Raw genomic sequence first — 15,785 nt, forward strand, 5'->3', positions numbered from 1 at the left:
GGTTGTTATATGCTAGAACTAGCCATTTAAGGTCAAAAAGTTTGGCTGGACCTTAAAGGTTGCATGTGGTCTCTTAGTACCCTTCTTGGTAAGTTTTCACACTGTCATCAGATTTTGCAGGATGTCCTTTTGTTTGTAGTATCCTGATGGCACCATATTTATGCCGGGCCACCTTAAATTCCTTCGCACCTTTCCATCAGCATCTTTGTTTTGTAAATGTGTCAATCAGCACAAGCAGCATGCATCCTGCTATCCTATTGTCACCCACAGAAGCAGCTGAATTCCTCCCAGCTCAAAGTTTCTGTTTTAGTTATATGTTCAGCATTTCTTGCCTTGCATTTCTTGTCATCCTACATTTATCTAGAAGGTCAGAGGATAGTGGATTTTGCCAAAAGGATGGACATGGCTGTGGTGAATACGTATTTTAAGAAGAGGGAGGAACAAAGGGTTACGTACAAGAGTGGAGGAAGATGCACACATGTAGATTACATCCTATGCAGAACAGTTGATCAGAAGGAGATTGAAGACTGCAAAGTGGTGGCAGGGGAAAGTGTAGTTAAGCGGCATAGGATGGTGGTCTGTAGGATGACGTTAGTGATCAAGAAGAGGAAGAGAGTGAGGGCAGAGCCAAGGATCAAATGGTGGAAGTTTAAAAAGGAAGACTGCAAGTTTGAGTTTAGGGAGGAGGTAAGACAGGCACTGGGCGGCAGTGAAGAGTTACCTGACATCTGGGAAACTACACCAGATGTAGTAAGGGTGACAGCAAGAAGGGTGCTTGGTATGACCTCTGGAAAGAGGAAGGAGAAAAAGGAAACCTGGTGGTGGAATGAGGAAATACAGGAGAGTATACAGAGGAAGAGGATGGCAAAGAAGAAGTGGGATAGTCAGAGAGATGCAGAAAGTACACAAGAGTACAAGGAGATAAGGTGCAAGGTGAAGAAAGAGGTGGCGAAGGCTAAAGAAAAGGTGTATGATGAGTTGTATGACAGGTTGGACACTAAGGAGGGAGAAAAGGACCTGCACCGATTGGCTAGACAGAGGGACCAAGCTGGGAAAGATGTGCAGCAGGTTAGGGTGATGACGGATAAAGATGGAAACGTACTCACAAGCAAGGAGAGTGTGTTGAGCAGATGGAAAGAATACTTTGAGAGGCTGATGAATGAAGAGAACGAGAGAGAGAAGAATTTGGATGATGTGGAGATAGTAAATCAGGAAGTGGAACAGATTAGCAAGGAGGAAGTAAAGACAGCTATGAAGAGGATGAAAAATGGAAAGGCCGTTGGTCCAGATGACATACCTATGGAAGCATGGAGGTGTTTAGGAGAGATGGCAGTGGCGTTTTTAACCAGATTGTTTAATGGAATCTTGGAAAGTGAGAGGATGCCTGAGGAGTGGAGAAGACGTGTACTGGTGCTTATATTTAAGAATAAGGGGGATGTGCAGGACTGCAGTAACTACAGGGGAATAAAATTGATGAGCCACAGCATGACGTTATGGGAAAGAGTAGTGGAAGCTAGGTTAAGAAGTGAGGTGATGATTAGTGAGCAGCAGTATGGTTTCATGCCAAGAAAGAGCACCACAGATACAATGTTTGCTCTGAGGATGTTGATGGAGTTTAGAGAAGGCCAGAAGGAGTTGCATTGCGTCTTTGTGGACCTGGAGAAAGCATATGACAGGGTGCCTCGAGAGGAGCTGTGGTATTATTTGAAGAAGTTGGGAGTGGCAGAGAAGTACGTAACAGTTGTACAGGTTATGTACACGGGAAGTGTGACAGTGGTGAGGTCTGCGGTATGAGTGGCGGATGCATTCAAGTTGGAGGTTGGAGTACATCGGGGATCGGCTCTGAGCCCTTTCTTATTTGCAATGGTGATGGACAGGTTGACAGACGAGATTAGACAGGAGACCCCGTGGACTATGATGTTTGTTGAAGACATTGTGATCTGTAGTGATAGTAGGGAGCAGGTTGAGGAGACCCTGGAGAGGTGGAGATATGCTCTAGAGAGGAGAGGAATGAAGGTCAGTAGGAACAAGACAGAATACATGTGTGTAAATGAGAGGGAGGTCAGTGGAATGGGGAGGATGCAAAGGTGGATGAGTTTAAATACTTGGGATCAACAGTACAGAGTAATGGGAATTGTGGAAGAGAGGTGAAAAAGAGAGTGCAGGTAGGGTGGAATGGGTGGAGAAGAGTGTCAGGAGTAATTTGTGACAGACGGGTATCAGCAAGAGTGAAAGGGAAGGTCTACAGGACGGTAGTGAGACCAGCTATGTTATATGGGTTGGAGACAGTGGCACTGACCAGAAAGCAGGAGACAGAGTTGGAGGTGGCAGAGTTAAAGATGTTAAGATTTGCATTGGGCACGACGAGGATGAACAGGATTAGAAATGAGTACATTAGAGGGTCAGCTCAAGTTGGACGGTTGGGAGACAAAGTCAGAGAGGCAAGATTGCATTGGTTTGGACATGTACAGAAGAGAGATGCTGGGTAGATTGGGAGAAGGATGCTAAGGATAGAGCTGCCAGGGAAGAAGAAAAGAGGAAGGCCTAAGCGAAGATTTATGGATGTGGTGAGAAAAGATATGCAGGTGATGGGTGTAACAGAACAAGATGCAGAGGACAGAAAAATATGGAAGAAGATGATCCGCTGTGGCGACCCTTAACGGGAGCAGCCGAAAGAAGAAGAAGAAGATTGTAGAAATGGAACACACATGAAATGCATGCATTCCAAATAATATTATATTATTTACCATATACAACTCAAGGCACTTCACACCCAGATAAACAGACTTGAGCTCTGAGAATTTTGCATCTCACTTCAGCTGCGTCAGTGGGGGATGGGATAGCAGGCTGCTTGCTGCCTGTGCTGATTGACACATTTGCAAAACAAAGACGTTAATGAAGAGGTGCGAAGTAAGGTGGCCCGGCATTACAACTTTTTTCGTAGGCTTCAGGGATTCTAGTGTTAAGGGAAATCCTACAGGAACAGCTGTTTTTAATTTGACGTTGATTAAAATCACTTCAGTTGATTTAAGGTAAAGGAAAAGGCACCCTATTTGGAATGTGATTGGTTATATTTGAGGTCAGTTGCAGCCCTGTAATATAAAGTGTGGGTTCATCTGTGCAACCAAGGCATTAAAAGGTCACTTATTCTTCTTCTTCATTTGGCTGCTCCCGTTAGGGGTTGCCACAGTGAATTATCTTGTTACTTATTACTTTTTCATAGAAATGTCCAGTTTGTGATTCACTTGCGCATTTCTAGTTATAGCATTTTATTTTAGGTGAAAAAATGTCTGTCATGATCTGTCTTGATTTCAGCCTTAACATCAACACAATTTTGTCCCACAACAACAAAAATATGATCAGACGAGGCAACTCAAAATCCCATGCAGGAACTTATGTGGTACTGGTTGTGCCAGTTGGGAACTTATTCAGTTGAGGGAATAAAATTAAAAATGAACTTGGAACAAATATTGGAAAGGCAAATGAAAAGCCAAAACTGTTTGTGCCACCTTGCACTTATGTATCACTAAAACTTGTGATTAGCTTGTTACAATGTGTTCCTGCAACATTCCGTTGCACAGGATGAAATTCTGTTTGCTGTAATCTGTTGCTTATACACACTCGGGTATATTTGTTGTGAATCGAAAATAATGCGCTGTTTATTTGTATTGTAGCCGCCTATGAAAATTCAGTGCCCTCTGCTAAATTTGTATTCGTGCCATCCTTTCTTTGCAGTTTAGTTAATCACATATTGTAATTTTCACAGCCACTGGTAGAAGGAGTGTGAAATACAAGAGTCCTGTTAGCAAAGAAATGTTAATTTATGAATTAAAATTAATGCCGTTCAAACTATGATACTTTTCTGTACGTTTTTAGATAAAAACGGTTTCCAAATAGCATAGTATCTTGAACTCTGTGTATGTAGGAAAACCCACTATTGAAATTACATCTCAATAGAGCTTTAGTATATACTGTAGATGTTATTGAGAGAAAACTAATACACATAATATTTGCAGTCTTACACTGTACAGTAGCTCTTATCAGTCTTGTTCTAAGGAAGAAATGAGAAAAACTGCTTCTTTTCATATGTTTTATTGTATTTTGGATCTTTTTCTACTGTAATTGTGTAATTGCATTGCCTCAAAGAAGAATGGTTTAATAAATTAGTATAGTAATTGCCATAAAATACTTGTTTTTTTTTTTTGGTAAAATAGTACTTGTGATCATAGTGGAAGTATGATATGATTCTACAGTAGCCGTGGTTTTTATTATAATAAATTATTATGGAATGTTTCCAACAAAAAGTTATGAAAATTTTTATTTAAACATATTTTTTCTGAAGCGTATGTTTTATGATGTTATGATTTTTTTTTTTATGTTCTTTATTTACACTGCAGCTGCTCTGTCATCTGGCCTATGTCTTCTTTCACTTTCTTGGGTGTTGGTCCTACATAGCCGGGCTTCTTGCCTGATAAGGCCTGGCCATGTCAGTCTTCCACCTGCTGCTCTTCTTTGTCAGCTTGTGTGGAGGATCTGCATGTTGGGGTCACGTATTACAACTCTCATCTTATTTGCCAGAGCTTATCAGTGGTGGATATTTGGTGTTGGAGGTAAGTACAATCCAGGGAAGATAAAGCATAATCAAATGTGCAAGTTAGTAACACTTCACCTTAGAAAATTTATTAGCTATTTGTTATTTCTGAATGAACTTGTATGTGGCTCTAGGACTTTGGCTTACTTTTCAGGATGATCACCAGCTTTATGGTGTTTGTTCATTCTTTCGGTGTCAGTGTAGCTATTTTTGTTCTTGTCCACAATCCAGAGGCATTCATTCTAGGTTATTGGTGACTATACTGTGATCTAGATAGAGTGTCAAAGCTGATTAACCAAAAGTACAGTCATTAAGTTTACTTGAATAATCAGATTAAAAAATGATTTACAACAACAACATTTATTTATATAGCACATTTTCATACAAACAGTAGCTCAAAGTGCTTTACATATTAAAGAATAGAAAAATGAAAGACACAATTATAAAACAAAATAAATCAACATTAATTAACATCGAATAAGTGTAAGGTTCAATGGCCAGGGGGGACAGAAAAACAAAAAAACTCCAGGCGGCTGGAGAAAAAATAAAATCTGTAGGGATTCCAGACCATGAGACCGCCCAGTCCCCTCTGTACAGTACAGTACTTTGATAAGTGTTTTTATTGCTACATCCTGGATATTTAAAACATTTCCATTAAATTATGAAATATACAAGTTATATTGATCTTTCTTATGGATGAAATTACTACATATTTAGTTGTGGTGCAATTTATAAAATTAATGCACAAATATACATAGTTCTGGTTTTGATGCATTAGATAAATATGTTTTTGTGTATTTCAGTGAGTTACTTTACATTATTTTGCAGTATAAAAGGCCTTTAAGAATGGTATATTTGTGATTATCTTTAATTACTGTACTTGTGTTGTTTTTTTACTGTATTACTGTAGAATAGCTGAATAATATTATTACTAACAAAGATGTTTTTAAATGACAGGTCTCCATTGGCTGGCTGCATCATTCTGGCTTGGTAGTCAGCAGTCTGACATTATTCGTAATCCATGGCATTGGCGTCTCTTCAACTGTGTTGTTGGAGCTGTCCACATATTCTGCTTTTTGAATGTGAAAGATGGACCATCTAGGTACCGTGCTGCTGCGTTTTATATGGTGAGTTACTGCCATTTTTTTAAAGGTTTTACTGAAAATATTACTTTTAATTTTGATTTGGCGCAGGTTAGTTTTCATGCATTATAGTAAATTAACAGCCTTATACTATGAACAGGTCCTAATGTGGTGCTTTATTCAATATTTATTTTAAAACTTTAACCACCTGCCTCCCAATCTTGGGGAAATATTATTTAGCTTAGTAACCTAATACATTATTGTTTTATACTGTATGTTGACACATAAATGTGTTTTAAGGCAGTTTCACTTATGCCAGTAAATTGCTGCTCCTTTATGAAAATTCCTAATTTATATTTACTAAACTTGTAAAAGTTGCACCTCATAAAGTGGAGTGTTCATGGTTTATTTGTGTTTTTTCTTGTTCTTCTCTAGCTGTTAATTATATTTGAAATAAAACCATATCATAGCAAAATGCATTAAATACCCTGTATACGAATATACCATGTTTGTATTAATGAGAGCTGTTACTGTATTGAAATAATTCAGATTTGTTTGAAAAGCTGATTAATTGTAACCTTTTACAAATAATATAAAATAGAGCATAGTTCATGACATATTTATAACTTATTTTCAGAACATATCAGGTCATGATCACTATATAAATATTATTATAAATATTATTTAAATGGCTGTTTGCAAAGGCATATTATTAGTGGACATTTAGTTAATCTCAGAACACACTGGTAAACTGTATTTATGGCAAAAAAAACTAAATACCAATATAGTAATACAGATGCTGGGAATATTTGGATGTCGGAATTTTAAGCAGCAAATTTACCTGTCAGACTTTGGTAAATCTAGAAAGAATCTTCATGATGAGACATGATATCTCTCTGTCATTAGAGAAGTAAACAAGTAAAAGTTAAAATGGTATAGTTTAATGTTTTATATAGTATACATGTTTCCAGTTATTGTAATGGCGGGTTGGTGGGTAGACTTTGTTATCCCACAGGGAAATTTGTTTGCAGCATGGAAGTACAGAACATAAGACATTGTTGTTGTTATACTGTTACAAGAAATTAAGTCAAGACAACTGAAAAGTAGTGTTTTCATAAGTACATACAATCAAGAGTAGTACAACAACAAATAATTATGTTTAACAGTAAAAAAAAAAATAATAATTCAGAACTCATCAGCACTTCTACAGGTAACAGAATTCAAAATGCTTATAGCTCTAGGAATAAAATAATTCTTAAATCTGTTGCTGTTTAATGTAAATCTGCAGACTGATGACAACAGCTGGGATTCTGGGGGGAAAAAAGGATGGCTATTATCTGACAGAATTAATTTGGCCATCTTTCTAAAACTGTGATTGTGTTAACAAACTCTGGTAAAGAAATGGTTCCAAAACTCTAGATTTATGTGAAAAATGAACAATAATTTGAGGTAAAACTTTAACAAAGGAAGGTGGTGATGTTTAGTACAAATGTACAGACTTCATCAGACATGTGTAATGTTGTTGTATAGATAATTATTCATAGGTTAAATTGAATTTCTGTAGGTTTTTAACCAGACAATACATTTATAAAAATTTAGTTTTTTCTGGTCTCGTATGAAAAGACTAAATATTCTGACATCTAGACAAAGAATAATCAATCAGTTATTTAATCCTTTTGTTATTTTTATCATATTCCACCTTTACAGTAATCCCTCCTTGATCGCGGGGGTTGCGTTCCAGAGCCCCCTGCGATAGGTGAAAATCCGCGAAGTAGAAACCATATGTTTGTATGGTTATTTTTATATATTTTAAGCCCTTATAAACTCTCCCACACTGTTTATAAATATTTCCTGCACAGTTATACAGCATAAACCCTTTGTATTCTCTTAGATATTAGGTAAGATTCATTGAAATTATGTATGTAAACACACTGTTTATATACAGTAAAACCTAAATATCATTTTAAAGATATCAAGCGTCTCCTATATCACACATGTTATAGACATTACGATAGACAGGCCACCAGCAATAAATACGTACAATGCAAGAAAAATTGTATACAGTAAATGTGTACAGTGACACTAAACATACGTACATGTACTAAGTACTGTCAGTAGAAAATTAATTATGGTTACTCACCAACAGTGACACGGCGACTTGTCCAATAACGATGAGTTTAATTTTACTGCACAACAAAGTAGAGCATTACAGCCCTTCTAAAGCAGCTTCTTCAGGCGACTGTGTAGCACCGTCGTTGTTCTTCTTCCGGCAGTCTTCAATCCAAATCCCTAAAGCAGATTCCATCCGGACTACTGCCTTATTACGTCCACTTACAACTCGTTTTGCGCCCTGGTTAAAAGGACACTGCAGCCGTAGATCTTATATTCTTTTCCTCTTTTTTAAATTAAAAAGAATCGTGGACTCATTGATGCCGTAATGGCGTCCTACAGCTGTGTAGCTTTTCCCTTCCTTCAACATATCCAAAAATTTTACCTTTTCGGCAATCACTAGCATCTTCCGTTGGCACTTGGGCACGGCCCCTGAAGCAGTAGCAGGAGCAGATCATTTTGGAGCCATAATGAGAGGGTTGGACTACGCACAAAGATAAACACAAAAGAGCACAAAAGTTAACTCTTTACACAGCGAAACACATTGATGCTGAATGAGCGAGACGAGACTTTCTGGTTAACGCTGCAGAATCGAATTCGGCGCTCCGTCTGAGCCAGTCAGCACACAGGAACTTAACTGCATGCTCTGATTGGTTAGCTTCTCAGCCATCAGCCAATAGTGTCCCTTGTATGAAATCAACTGGGCAAACCAACTGAGGAAGCATGTCCTGAAAGTAAAAAGACCCATTGTCCGCAAAACCTGAGAAGCAGCGAAAAATTTGCGTTATATATTTAGATATGCTTACATATAAAATCCGCGATAGAGTGAAGCCACGAACGTCGAAGCGTGATACATCGAGGGATTACTGTATATCATTTGATTTGGCTGCTTCCATGACTGTTACCAGAAAAAGAGGAATGAAAACGAGTGTATGAATGAATTACAGCGAAGTTAAGTTAATAATTAACAGCTAGTTTCAATGATAGTTATGTTTGTTGCACCTGAATTATCATTTAATTTTTTCATAGTTTCGTGACCAGATTTGGGTTTACCCAAAAGAGAGCATATAGTATAATTACACTACATCTGTAATTCCCTGTATTCACTTGTTGCACATAATGATGTGTATTTGGCTTCTAATCAGCCAAAAAATAAGGTTTGGAATATTCAAACTAAAGAAATAAGTAAACATTCAAATATTTTCGAAAACCTTGATTAATGATTCTGGGCATTTACATGTATGTTTCACATATGTTTTACATACTTTATTATTATGGTAACATCCACAGTCAGAGCAAAAAAAAAATCTAGTGGTATTAGGGCATCTCTCTCTCTCGCTCTCTCTCTCTCTCACTGAGTCACTCAACAACAAAAAATATATTTCCCTTTAATAAAAAAACTGAAATGGTGAAGAATTATACATCTGGGACAAAGGACATTTGATATATCAATATTTAGAGGTAAAAGCCCACAATAGAAAAATTAAATACCCCAAAATCTAAACAATGATTTGACTGATTTGATTTAAATTAGCTGGCATTTTTTTTGTTTTTTAAATTTGTCTATATTTAATAATATACTAACATACATGTTCTATTTTGAGACAAGGCTTTATGCAGACGAAAGATGGAGCAATAGCAATTATAATCATATGACTAACCAATAGGGTGGATGGATAGCTGAAGAAGGGGTGGTGTCCTGGATGGAAAAAAAGAGACGTGATCACATCTGACATGTATAGTTAGGTGTAAAATGGAATGAGCAAATCTGGTGAAGCTCAATGAAGATGCAAACCTCCATAGTTTGCCAGTGTACTATTAAGCTAGAGTGTGGGTGCCAGGCATTCAGGTCAGGTCAGGTTGGCTATGAGCATAGATTTTACTTCGCTAACAACAATTAGGGAAAGAGAGAGAAATAGAGGTAGAAATGGTATCCGATGATCCAAGACAAGCCTGAATGAACAGTGGCAGTTTAAACTTAACAGGCTCCCCACTAGCAACTCCATAGCAATATAATTTGCATCTACAGACTTTGAAAGGAGACGCCACCTCACATTCTAAAATTGTTTATATTTATATGTGTGTCTCCTTATTTAAAATGGGGATGCCCCACCCCTCACTCTCTGGATTTCTTTATATATACATTGATATCTGCATACTTTAAGGTGGAACCACATACAACTGACAACAAAAACAAAAATAAATACAGAGTGAATGACTTAAACAAATGTAAATCTTAAACATCTAATAATGATGATAAGAATAATATACTCAAATTTCATATTATTCCCACTGATTACCCATTTCAATTCAAAAGAATACACTTTCCAGTAAAATTGTGTTTTGCAATAATCATCAACAAATGCTTGCAATTACCAACAACAAAAGACAGGTCACTAGGAAAATCAAGACTTGGTCTGATGCTGGAATGTTTTACACATTGGCAATTGTATATGGCATGTTCAAGAGTAATCAAGTGTAGTGACCTAATATTGTTCGACTGGTGCCTGGTTATCCAAAGTGACTTATGACATTTGAGAAACAATTGGTTATATTTCTTTTTTTTTTTCTATTTGGAGTACAGGCAGGTGGAAGTGATTTAATCATGGTCTGACTGTGTCAATACCTCCGATTTGAACCCCTGACCTCAGGGTTTGAAGTCCTAGGTCCAAAGCCTTAACCACTAGCCCTTGGTGTTAAAAAAAAAAAAGAGTGAGACTAATTGTGGGACGTGTTGTGTTGACTGACACTGACAAGACTCATGGTTTTTTTTTTTTTTTTAAGCATTGTAATGGTAGAAAAATCAGAACAATAGCAATTATTTTCCAATTGTATTAATGAGAGGGTCTTAGTAGTAAACAGTCAGGGATCTTGGGTTTGAGATTGAATGGGACAGAACCAGATGCAAAATGATACTTTTAGAGCACTGGAAAAGCATTCAGAAAAATTACTCTGATCTATAAGTATACTCAAAGTGCAGAGCAGTTGGACAAAAAGGGGAAAAAACAAAAACTATGTTAAGGGGTCTAGTGGTAAGCTTTATTATTTAAGATAACAAGCTAACCATTAAATATTACGAAAAGATTGTAGTGTTGTTGATAATGCTTCATTCAAGTATCCAATTAATGCATATTTTTCGTTTCACTTTTTTAACAGGTAATTCTATTGGAAAATGCAGCTCTCTTATTGCTTGCATCAGATTTTCTGCATTTTTCATCTTGGAATAGTTTAGGCACAGCCACATTGGTCCTTTGCAGTTTCATTGCTGGTAAGAGTTTTTTGTTTAAAAACCTGATTACTTTCCTGCATTTTCAGATGATGACAATTTATTTGGGTAATGTCAGTCGACTCGAGTTGATCGAGATGCCCTGTGGGATATCCTGAGAGTTCGTGGGATCCCCTCAAGGTTGCTGGATATCATGGCCGGCCTATACACTGGTACTGTGAGTGCTGTGCAGAGTAGAGGCAGAACCTCTGCGTTTTTCCCAGTTGATTCTGGGGTTAATCAGGGGTGGTTCTTGCTTCTACTCTGTTCAGTGCTTACGTAGACTGGGTGTTGGGCAAGGTCGTGGGGTCTAGTGGCTCTGGGGCATCTTTGGTGAAGAAATATGCACTGATCTTCACGGAGTCAATGTGGGCTCTCGAGAGACTGAGCAAGATGTCTGAGTGTCTGTGCTTGCGAGTGTATGGATAAAAACTCTATGCCTTTAATGACCTCTTAGGCACAGCCATCAGCGGTGTGTCTGCAGAGAGAGTGTTGACCTTGTTGAGAGGTTTTTCTTACCTTGGCAGTGACATTCATGTCTCTGGTGACTCTTCCTATGAAGTCGGTAGATGGATTGGTAAAGCATGAGGTGTCATGAAGTCGCTGAAAGGACCTATGCAAAAGGACAAAGGTTCAAGTCTTAAGAGTCCTGGTGCTTCCTGTCTTGGTATATGGTTGCGAGACACGGACACTATCCAGTGACCTAAGACAAAGACTGGACTCCTTGTTACTGTGTCTCTTTGGAGAATCCTTTTGTACCACTGACTTGACTTTGTGTCGAATGAGCAGTTGCTCATGGAGTCTCGAATGAGGCACATTACCTGCATTGTGAGGGAGTGTCAGTTATGCCACTATAGCCATATGGTGCGATTCCCCGAGGGTCATCTGGCTTGCAGGGTCTTCATTGAGGACCCAAGTTGCTGGACCAGGCCAAGGTGACACCCACGTAATACCTGGCTGCGGCAGATAGAGGGTCATTTCCAGAGGGTGTAACTCGACCACGTTTCCAGGATTCCAACCCGTTTCATTGTGTGGTGGGTACGGCAACACGCTGCATCAATATATGCTCCCCAACCTTACCTGACCTGTATGTCGGTGTCTTAATTATCTACAGAAAAGCTCCATAACATGTTTGCAAGTAGAAAGGTCTTCTATTACATGGACAGACCAACGCACTCTCATCAACCTAAATCACATGACACCATAAATCATAGTGCAGTACTCAAAATACAAGTTATCTCTACATATATAACTATAAAGTAGCATAGAGAACCAACTGAAGTAGATACAGATCGCTAGTGGTGAAGCAGGTTTAACTATATTTCTCTGTATCAGCGTTGTCTGAACCTCTCTTGACTGGCACTCCCTCTCTCAAGCACGTTTCCATAAAGTCTGCTTCTCAGACTCTTGTCGTTATTTTCAAGATGTCTTTCTCGCGTGCTTTGCACTTTTATACTTCCAAATGTTGAAGGTGGCTCTTTGTGTACATAATATGCCTCCATTTCATCTTTCAATTGCATCAACAAAGCCAAACTGACCAATCACACCAAAGCCAAATGGACCATTTAGATTGCTTTGAGGGTCAGGATATACACAGAGAACTTAGTCTTTTATCATGTAGTAGATACATTCTGATTTTTAATAAAATTTGCACTTGGAAGCAGGGATCTGATTTGCAATGCAAAGCCAATAGTTTACCTGAGGATAGATCATGTATGGGACAGTTTGAGATACTAACTACATTCCACTCAACCTTATATGCACAATATAGGTTTGGATTGTGAAACCTTAACATTACATAGCTTTTGCATTACCCAGATATTTGGATTGTAGTGTAACACAGTACTAGCAAGTTTGTGTTTTTGGAACTATTTTTTGGTCTTGTGTCGTGTGTGTATTCTGGCTCTGGCTTTCTAGACCATTATTTTAATTTTTAAAGTGTACATAAAGTAAGGTATAATGTTTCTGAAAATGTACTTAGAACAACAGTACAGTAGTAAAATAATTAAAACTTTTCATCTCAATACACAGTAAGATAGATGTTGGTTTTGCAGAAAATATATGTATTATACAGTGTTTGGGTGTGTATGTGTATTATATATTTCTGCATGGGTCTGTCTTCTAAGCTTAAAAATGTAATTTGGTATAAAGAGGATACATTCTTCAAGGAAGCTTCCCAGAGTATTTAGTTATGATACTTCCAATGCTCAATTTAAATTATTTCTTTCTGGAATGAACACATTTTCCTATATGTTTATTGCCCTAATACCCACCCCCAACAAGTAAACAACTTGAAAATGTACACATATATAGGGTGTGTAAATGTATGGATATAGCATAATCTTTTCCACAATAACCCATTATTGATAGGTATGTATCCAGTGGTGGTTGTCTTTTAGTTTAATGACTGTTATATCCAGCTACTTTGATTTGTCTTTTTACAATATACAGTACTTAGAAACAATGACCTTTTTATAATTTAAAAAAATGTAAAAAGCAACTTTATTTACATATGTTTGTTTTAATATGTTGTGTAACTGCTTTTTAAGTACATTAAATTCTTATTTATAAAGATCTCTGCATTAATTTTCAAACCACTTATACAGTTCATGGTTTTGAAGAGCTTGTGCCTCTTCACTGGAAGCAAGAAATAAACCAGACTGAACTGGAGATACTTGGTCATGCACACATATTATTACTCACAGAGAGGCAGTATAGACCTAACATGCATATATTTGATATGTGAGATAAAATCTAGAAGAAAAAACAGATATTGTAAGAATATGTAATTGTAAATAGGCAGTAAATGGATCTACTGTAGATACTGCACAAAATACGCCCCATGTTAGTGCTGGGTGGTATGACCAAAATTCTGTATCATGGTATTTTTCAAAATTATACCGGTTTCACGGTATTCGATTGTAGTTTTCCCATGCATGAGTGGATGTTAACCACATTTTCCACTGCAATTACTGCTGTAGACTGGCTACGAATAACTCAATCCACTGTCATGAGAATTGTACATGGTACAAAAAAATATTTTAATGTGTACACAAGTATTAAAACAGGTTAGCATGGTGCCAAAAAGCCCAGGTACATTACACAGTATTCACCAAATAAAAATAAAATAAAACAAGTGCAACTTGGTGATTACATCTTTACCAACTGAACCATCATATTGCAAATTGCATTAATATGGACCTTGCTTCAAGCTAAGCTATGTACATAAATAATAAAACTGCAACTTGCATTTATAATGCTATTTGTGGTATAGTGGGTCCGCGGCTTGGAAAAAAAATATGGCCAGTTTTTATATACAGTTAGCTGTGTCTGTCTCCATGGGCTCAATTTCATGACCGCGGGGAGCTGATGAGGTAATTGGGGTGATTGTTTTCAATTGCTTCATCGGCTTCCTGTGGCTTGTGATTAAGGCACTTCGCCCATGGAGACATATATTTATGGGCCGGCAGAATAGGGGGAAGGAAAAAAGAAAATATAGAACAGAAGGAGGTTAAAGAAGGGAAAAGGCAGTTATGGGAGATGAACCAGACACCAGGAAGGAGTAGGCAGCATGAGCTGAGGCTCTGTGAGGGAGCGCAGGCTGAGGCGCTCTAGGGGCTGGTTCGCCCGACTAAGCAGCAACTGCAAGGGCCTCCCAATGGATCTGAGGAGCAACTGAATGAGCGCGAAGGAAGACGGGAGGTGTGCCAACCTTGGACGGCCTGGCTGCGCAGTGTGGTGGCAGCCAAGACGGGTGTCGGCAGATGGGAGTTCGTGCTGCAGTAGCTTCGCCGGCAACACCAGTGATGGGTGAGCTGGGGAGACAGAAAGTGGTGGGCTGCGATCGGGTGAAGAGAGAGACTGCATTTTAATGGATTTATGGATTTGCTATTTATTTGGGTACTGTATTTTTTTTGAACACTGCACAATGGACACTTGGTTTTACTTTTGACTCTTTTTAATAAAAGCACTTGAGCACTTTCCACTATCCCCTGGCTTCAATGAAATTTGTCAGCTCATCTCAGTCATAACTAATCGACGGTGTGGGTTCAACAGACTCCCAAGTGGGAAGGGAGTCTGTAGGGGACCGGCATCGTCACACTATTACACAGTACCCAGGTAATTTACACAGTATTTAAAAAAAAAATACTGCAAGCCAAGTAGCACTTGTTTTATTTTCTATAGTACTATAGAAACAGAACATTTGAAAATAGTAATGGTCCACATCTGACCTTTGAAAACCAAAGTATCTCCAGACAACATATATGACTCCCTTTTTTGGCAAAAGTTATTCTGTGTCATCATGTTTAACTTTATCGTCTGCTACAGCTTCAGTTTTGAAATGTTCTCTGTCCAATTTCACCGCGCAATACCTCCACCAATGCATGTACTCCGTTGCATGCATGTTTAGCGGTGTAGCAGTGGAAAAAGGTCCCCCCCTTAAACAGTTTCCCGCTGTGCCATGTTCTGAAAGTTGTTTAGGCTGGTGTTGCAGTATAAGAAAAATCCATATAATAATAAAAATAAAAAACGGTTTTCGGTATGAACCGGTATACCTCCCAGCACTACCCCATGTACTCACTAACTAATTTTAATCACATAATGTAACAAAGTTACAGACGTATTCAGCCAAGTTGCACTTTTTAAGTAACTGGCTTCGGAGGTAGCATAACTATTTAATAATTGAGCCTTTAACTTGCACTGTATGTATATAATTCTCATCCATCTATTTTATTTA

The 15,785-nt window shown here is 38.0% G+C and overlaps 1 protein-coding gene across 1 annotated transcript in view; it reads left to right on the forward strand.

Annotated features, from left to right (window-relative positions):
* Positions 1-15,785, forward strand: part of LOC120525842 (XK-related protein 5-like) — a 67,235-nt gene that overhangs the window by 21,496 nt on the left and 29,954 nt on the right. Inside the window, exons 4-6 of the mRNA XM_039748459.1 lie at positions 4,398-4,610; positions 5,549-5,718; positions 10,939-11,050. Of these exons, the coding sequence (XP_039604393.1) occupies positions 4,398-4,610; positions 5,549-5,718; positions 10,939-11,050 (495 nt within the window). The remainder of the gene's footprint in view (positions 1-4,397; positions 4,611-5,548; positions 5,719-10,938; positions 11,051-15,785) is intronic.

This window comes from Polypterus senegalus, chromosome 3, assembly GCF_016835505.1.
Source record: "Polypterus senegalus isolate Bchr_013 chromosome 3, ASM1683550v1, whole genome shotgun sequence".
In the NCBI taxonomy this organism is placed as follows: Eukaryota; Metazoa; Chordata; class Cladistia; order Polypteriformes; family Polypteridae; genus Polypterus; species Polypterus senegalus.